Raw genomic sequence first — 7,938 nt, forward strand, 5'->3', positions numbered from 1 at the left:
TTCTTGATGTTAAAAGCCTAAATCAGATAAAAAATACAATTTACACCATTTTAAAAAAACACAAAATGAAAAACAACAAATATCTTGTCACAGCTACTATTGAAAATAAATTGCAGTCAGTTATACTGCTAATTATGTCCTTGACTAAAATTGCAATAATTAGGACAAAAATAATATTTGCTGGTCATCTGTGTTTCAGCAGAAACTACTTGTGCAGTACTGTGTATCAAATTGCCCTGTAATTTAAACTGCTTATCATGAATGTGACTTGTGTATTTGAGGCTGAATAATGGCACCTCTGCAGAGGAACCATCATTTGGTTTGCATGTGGTCTTTGAGGAAACCATGTGACCTAAGCCAAAACAAAGGCTCTGCCAAAATGTGTCGGTGCTGTTTGTACATTTCCATCCTCCACAACGGGAGTGGGGAATGGTAAACAAAGAGAAGCCGGGGTGCAGATGGGGGCGTCAAACAGGTCACTCACATTAGCAAATTTTTGCTGCACAAGAGTCCATTTTACCTGAGAGGTTAGTTTTATTGTTTCATTTAGTTCTAGTGGCCTCAAAAGCCTCCAGGAAACTTGTTGATCAGTCAGTCTGGATATTCTCATTGTTGCTTTTCTGATTATTCGAGCACAAATGCTGCCCCCTGGAAGAAAGAGGTACAACCTGCATTAGTTTAAACTTTTATTTGATTTTTTTTCTTCACTCTCACAAAGGTCAGCGTGGAAAACCAGAAACAAGAATCTCATGAATCCACTGTTGGTCCTGAATCTGAAATTTTCCTTTACAGCTTTTGACTGGTGTGTAAACAGTACTGGAAAAAAAAAAGTGACTGAAAACTCACCAACTTGATTCACAGAAAAATATAAAACTTGTCCACAACTCCAGCCTGCTCCATTTTTACTTACTTGATCCTAAAACACAAGTGACTAGAACAAAAACAACAACAACAAAGCAGTCCAAATAAAAGTTTTGCTGTTTAATACCTGGCAGGGTTTTACTGGTGTAATGAGATGAACAGAGACGTCCAGCAGAAGCTTTGCACACAAGCCATGGCATGATATCACTGTCCATGAGACAAAACTCCTTCCCAGTGCAGAATACAGTGGAAGCCTACAAACCCATTACAACAGCACCTGGGGTTGTCAAAATGGACGTCTGATAACACAGCAGCCGTCTCCTCCTGCAGAGTCAATATCCGGTGAACTCGGCTTCAGTTCTGAATCATTGGTGTGCCAGCGCATCCTGGTTTGACCTGAGCACAGTGACGAAATGTCAAGGCTAGTAATCTGTCGCAGACATCACTGCCTTCCCAACTGACTGGGCCTCGCCAGTCCCTTGAAAACTCGTAGCTTTCCTGCTCCAGTGAGATCAAAGCTGTAGTTTGTGGTGATGTAAGGCATCTCTCCACCAAAGCCCAGCTAAAACACAAGAAACACAGCCCAAAGTTAAAACAGGAACAAGTACCGATACATCAGCAATGTGTTTAATCTGCCATCGGACCTGCGCTGTGAAGATGCATGAAGGCAATGAAATGGCCCCCAGAAGGAGGCAGTTGACCTTCCTGAGGGTGGAGGGGTCCATGGGAGTCAGCAAGAAGTACAGGCCTCGTGCCGTGTCGATTCCTCGAAGAATACCTGGAGGATAGGTTAACACCCTGAAACTTCAGCTCTACAACTCTGGCTGCGGTACAAACATGACTGTCCAACCTCTTTGTCCTAATATTGTTTTACCAATTGTTCCAATTTAGTAGGAATAACATCAAATAAATGTGGACAACGTTAGATATACTTGATGTATCTCACGTTGTTCTGTTTTAAATGACTAATTAAAAATAATACAGAGAAAAGTCAGTAATAAACATGGCCTGATTATTGGGATTTCTTTTTTTAGGACAGGGATTCTGAGAAAGAGCTTTTTATCAAGAATCTTTATTGTCATTATGCGCTAGCACAAAGACATTTTGTTTGGTGCTCGCGACTAAATATATATTCACACATGCAGAAGGGTACAGAAATTAATTTACACAATTTGCCAAGCTTGACAAAGTAGCAGCAAGTTGTGTGGCAGTAGTGCATTCAGCAGCAATTAGATGCAGAGTTGATGTTGGTGTTACAAAGTGCAGCAGTCCCAGTCTTTAGGTGTGAGTGAGTGAGTATGGACGTGGGACATGTGAGTGGGGGTGATAGATTTCACAGCCTGAGAGAAGAAGCCATGTCTCTGTCAAATTTTATGAACATTTCTTGTTACCTGAAAGCACCTGGCAGTGTTAGAACAGGAGAAACAGAACGTGGTCTGTGAGAAATGTTGCTGCATGTTTAGATACGTTAGACTGACAAATGACACACTTGGCTTTAATTTAAAAACATGATTAAAAAAGGTGCCATATGATGAACTAGAAAATTAATACCATACCAAATGGCATGCAATTAGGACATGGTGCCGGTTGCGTTTATTCTGGTGTCTGTGCCATTAGTGTTACATTTTACTCAGAGCAGTGGTCATTATTCATCTTTAACATTAACATTTTGTGCTGTATTTATTTTAAACCTTAGTATCTGTATGGACTGACATATAGTATTTATTTTAACTTTTATTTGAGTCATGAGAACTCATTTTCAACAGAGACATGTTTAGGGAACAGATGGTGGGGGTTAAGGGCCTTACTCAGGGGCCCAGAGTGGGACAAATGAGGGTAGAGGCAGGTGTGGGTGTTTAACCTTTTCCACCCAAATTTTGATGTTGACGGTATCGAGAGTTGAACCTACAACTTTCCAAATCACAGGCCCATCTTCTCTAACCTCTGCGCCACCACTTCCCTAAAGCCTGCTGTTCTAACCACAGGCTGCTGAACATTGCTCAGGTCAGGTTCTTCACTCGTCCATGTTTTCATAGTGTGCTGTTATATTGTTGTTTAGTTTCTTCTGTTTGTTTGTTCTTCGTTGTCACGATCAGCACCTGAGGTGTGACCGATGGACAGAAAAAGTAAGGCTATGTTCGTACTGCAGGTCTTAATGCTCAAATCCAATTTTTTTGGGCTCAGATCAGATTTTTTTTTTTTACGTGGTCATTCACATCATCATTAAAATGTGACCTCCATCAGACTCCAGTAAATGGTAAATGGACTGTACTTATATGGCGCCTTTATATCTTACTGAGATACTCAAAGCATTTTACACTACAATCTGTGTCCTCATTTACCCATTCATACAGCACTCTACTAGATCTCTACAAAGCTAATTGAACAAATCATTCTAAAGAGACTAATCAGAGCTTTATCACATTCATACACCGATGGGACACACATCGAAGGCAACAAGGGGTTCCGTGTCTTGCCCAGGGACACTTTGGCATGTGACTGCTGGTGGATTCAATTAAATTCAAATTCAATTCAAAAACACTTTATTAATCCCAAAGGGAAATTATTTGTTGTTGTAACTCGTTATCCTCATTTCATTAAGAGATGTTATAGATGCTGATGGCTGTAGGCAGGAAGGATCTCTTGTAAAGGTCCATCCCACAGTGGATCCTAAGAAACTGGCTGCAGATGTCGTCAGATCCGTCCACCCAGACTCAGCTGGCCTCTCGGTTCCTCTGGGCTGTAGGACCGCCTGAATGCTGGGCAGAACTCCTCCCAGAGCAATGGTCACTCCTCCCAGCAGTCTGCCGAGCTCCTCGTTGCTGCGGACAGCCAACCGTAGGTGCCGAGGGACAATCCTGTCCTTCCACTGTCATGAGCCGTGTTTCCTGCTTCTCAGTGGTCAGGCACTCGAGTACAGCTGGCAGGTAGATGAGAATGCGTCCACAGAACATCCTTTCAAATCATTTGAGATTTGGGGCTGTAGTTGAGATATAATTTGAGCTTTTCAGATGTTAATCAGCTGCTGTTGGTTGTAGAAAACTGCCTTGTTGCCATGGTTACACATCATAACAAATGTCCAAAACTAAAAAAAAAGTTTCAGTAAAAATCCTTCCAGCTGCACAGCATCTGATACCAGAGGAAACAATCATCCAAAAAAATGTGATTTACATCCAGAAAAAGAGGAATTAAAGTTTCCAAAAGCAAAATCTCAGAATGAAAGTAACAGAGCTGCTCCAACATGCAGCCACCTTGAGCGGCGCAATTCTAGAACCCCCAACTCTTTGCAATGGAGGACGACTGCTCCAACCACTCAGCCACAGCCGCCCAGTGTGAACTGCTAACAGTTCTGATGCGACCGCATGTGCAGAAGATGTGATGTCACACAAGGCACGCTGCATTTCAGGAAGTAAATATGGATGCTACATGTTAGCATGTGTGATTCTGACATTATGTAATCAGAACAAATTAAATTATCATCTAATGTGCTTGTTTGTTCCAGTGTTTACATTTCATCTCGTCTTTTGACAGCTTCTCCAGAGCAGAATTGTATTTTTGGAACAGGAGCGACTGACTGAAAGTAGAAACAAACCCAAGTATTGATCCCACCACGTTAGTATCGATAAGTGTTGCTGTAGATTCTGGCATCCAGAACATGAGACTGAAGATGTGATGAAATACAAGAATTAAACTGCACGAGGTTCGTATCATTATTAATACTTGGATCGATCTGCTCACCCCTCCCTCACTGATGTAATCAGATGAAATGAGACATGGCAATTCAGACTGAGGTCACTTTGAAAAACATCAGATCTGATTCAGAACCACAAAGACCTGGGCCTGGACATGAAGCAGGGATTTATAAATGATTTGCTTCATTGTTGAAGTGAAAAAGCTTTCTGGTGCTAAAATGTTCAGAGTTAAAGTCAGGAGAAAACTATAAACCTGAACACTTGTAATACTTAGCTTTATTTGTTTATCATTAAACATTACATGAAGTCATTTTTCCAACTTTTTTTTTCCAAAGAAAGATGTTTGTTTTTGTTTGGATTATAGGGGGAAAAAAAAACAAAAAAACTTAATAGACAGCACATTTCCTTTTTGTGTTTAAATTCACTTTATCACAGTTTAGAGTTTGACACAAAAAGTTTATGGATCAATATTTTTGATGTTTCTTTTTAAATGCGTTTTTTATTATTAATAAATTAATTGAGCTGCTCCTTTTCCTTTTACTGGTAGAACGTCCTACTAGAAGTAGTGACAAATGATGAGGGAGGAGTTTAATATTTTTCCATTTTTCAATAAAAGGATCAACATTTACAAGTCCCTTAAAACAGGCAGACTGTCAAAGCAATAAAAACTACATTTACAATCAACATTTCTGTCTGGGCTCTGGAACAAGCCTGGCATGTTTGCATCAGCTGAGTGGTTTCCCTCACAGCTTGATCTGAGCGGAACCTCCAGCTGGTGTTTTAAACGGTGTTACAGGTAAGATACAAGTAAAGTGGTACAGACCTACTGTTTTCAAACACACAGGACAAGATTTAAAGAAAGAGCAAAGTAAACTAAAGTTGGCACACAAGGGAAGTCAGGCAGGACATACCAAAGCCCACGCATGGACAGATGGGTGTCTGGGACAGCAGGACTGGACCTCCTTTGCTTGTTACCTTCTCTGCCAGGCAGCAGAGTCCCACCAGACTGGCATTGGCAGCGTAGAACATGTGAGAGGGCGTCACGTCACAGTGGATCACGCCTAAAGCCACAGCTGTATTAGAAACCTGTGTTCAATAGAGCACAAGGCACATGACTCTCCCATCCACAAACCATTATACACCAATCTATAGCAATGGCCTGGACAAGCAAAGACCTTGTATAACCTTTGACAATGATTTGGGACCTTGACCTTGGAGCTGGGGGATAAGTGTACAGGACACCGTCTAGTGATGATGCACAAGTGTATGGAATTTTGTTAAATTATCTGGAGCAGATCAGAAGTTATGGGTGGAACAGAGGAAGTTTACACACGCACCAATGGAGGCTATATTATAATATGTTTGCCTTTCAACAGGAATATATTCACTGTAAAAAACTATTGTAGTTTTCAGAAAATGTTCAGAAAAAGATATGAAGTCAACATTTCTGCAAAACAAGCAGTGAATACACAACTTAAAAATGTTGTCGTGATAAACAAATCAATTGCATGATAAATGAAAATGATCAACCTCATTTTCATTTTATCGGCTTCATCATTTCTTCGTCTTTCTCTTTCTGAAGACAATGGATGACAAAAGGATAAACTCCGGTGCTCTTCACTGCAACCTCCCTTTTTCTTTTCTCTTTAAAATCCGTTTTAACCGTCCAAAATGGTGTTTTTGGATGATTAAAAGCTGAGAAGCTAAGCTACGAGCTAAGCTAACAGTCCGACCTCAGAAAAAAACCTCCATCTTGTCAAAGCTCCAAAAGTCACGGTTGAAACCTGTACCTTCATGTAAAAAGTTGTATTTCTCTGCAAAAAGAAGCTGAGAACTTGTTAACTGTTTTTTTTTTAACGAAAAGCTTTGTGTGAAAAATGCTATGCTAAAGAGCTCATACCACACAGAGCGTCCGCCATTTTGAGAACCAAAAAAAAGGAACGAGATGTCCATGTCATGTCAAGGGGCCTCCCTCCCATTTTTCTTAGAGAGACAAGCTGCTCACACCCTCACTATCTATCCTTCGGTTCAAACAGTCTTATACTGCCATCTTGTGGTCAAAAAGGTACTACACACAAAATTAACCAAAATTTATTCTTAAATTTGACAATAATTACTAATTAAGTCAAATTTCAAACAACATTATCATTTATCGCACTAATTTCTGAGACAATCGCCCAGCAAAATCTGTTATACAGGCCTAGTGGAGATTATCAGTAAAGTTGTTTGGCTCATCGCCATCAACACCACAATCTTTTGTGAAATCTACTAAAAACTAGAATAACTGAGCCTGTGTTTATCATCTACCTGGTATGGGGTGAGGCTGTGTAGAGGTTGGACTGGTCCCGGGTCAGGAGACTGAAGCTGACTCAGGTAGGCCAGCAAAGACAACTCTCGTTGTTCATTGCTGCGCTGGTGCTTCCTGTTTAATACATTCACATATAAAGATCAGTGTGGAAGAACGAACACACGCCAGCCTGAGTCTTCACACCATCTACGGTTAACTCACGCGGTCCCTTGACGAGCTACACCCTCAAACTCTGACTGTACAATGAGGTGAGAGAAGGTTCTCGGGGGGCAGTGGCTCTCTATGAACTCATCTAGAGCAGTCTGAGCAGGCGGGTGTGTCTGATAGCCGTGTGTCGTCCTCAGGAGCTCTGGAGTGAAGGCGGGACACTGGATGATGCCACTGTGACCAAGCTGGACCACATGTGTGACAGGGAGGAAGCGGATTATGTCCACCAACAGCTGGAATCCAAATCCTGCGGACACCAAGAACACATGCATTTCAGTGAAATATGAACGTCTTCGTATCGTTTCGCTGTTGTCACAGTGCGGAGATGCAGCTGACCTTTGACCCAGCCCATTGTGTTGATGATAATGGGGATCTCTCTGCTCTGAGACCGTTGACGCCACAAAGACTTCAGAGACTCCAGGTAGCGGTCCAAGTCTGGCTCGCATGATGACTGACCGTAGTAGATCATGTGCTCTGGAGTGTGCTGGTGTGTGAACGGAGGACCTGAAAAAGCAGCTCGGTGTGAAGAGACGGCACAGGACGGGGCATTTCATACGTGTTTAAAACGGATGCAGAGCAGAGAAGCTGATACCACTCCTGTAGTCAACGCTCACACCTCGCCCTGATAGATTCAGATGGTATGAAGATGTGACACGTTAACGTGCAGAGATTTAAAAGTTCAAGTGTTTTTGTAATGAAAAAAAACCTATCAGTTAACACAAAGTTTGTTTTCTCAGTCATCCAGGTATATAACAACAAAAAAGGTTGAATCATGTCATCTGGACTTCGTTTTTTTTGTTAAAAAGAAACGTTTCGCCCCTCATCCAAGAGGCTTCGTCAGTCTGAGGCCTAGCCATCTGGTATTACCCA

General features: G+C 41.5%; 1 protein-coding gene across 1 annotated transcript; it reads right to left on the reverse strand.

Moving 5' to 3' along the window:
* Positions 1-684: 684 nt before the first annotated feature.
* Positions 685-7,681, reverse strand: LOC119416708 (polynucleotide 5'-hydroxyl-kinase NOL9). The gene is made up of 6 exons (XM_037683889.1): positions 7,405-7,681; positions 7,063-7,315; positions 6,861-6,975; positions 5,465-5,639; positions 1,506-1,639; positions 685-1,423 (listed from the first exon to the last, which is right to left on the reverse strand). The coding sequence occupies exons 1-6, from the start codon at positions 7,535-7,537 to the stop codon at positions 1,304-1,306; spliced, it is 930 nt and encodes a 309-aa protein (XP_037539817.1). The 5' UTR covers positions 7,538-7,681; the 3' UTR covers positions 685-1,303.
* Positions 7,682-7,938: the final 257 nt, after the last annotated feature.

This window comes from Nematolebias whitei, chromosome 11 (genome assembly GCF_014905685.2).
Source record: "Nematolebias whitei isolate Nwh7 chromosome 11, NemWhi1, whole genome shotgun sequence".
In the NCBI taxonomy this organism is placed as follows: domain Eukaryota; kingdom Metazoa; phylum Chordata; class Actinopteri; order Cyprinodontiformes; family Rivulidae; genus Nematolebias; species Nematolebias whitei.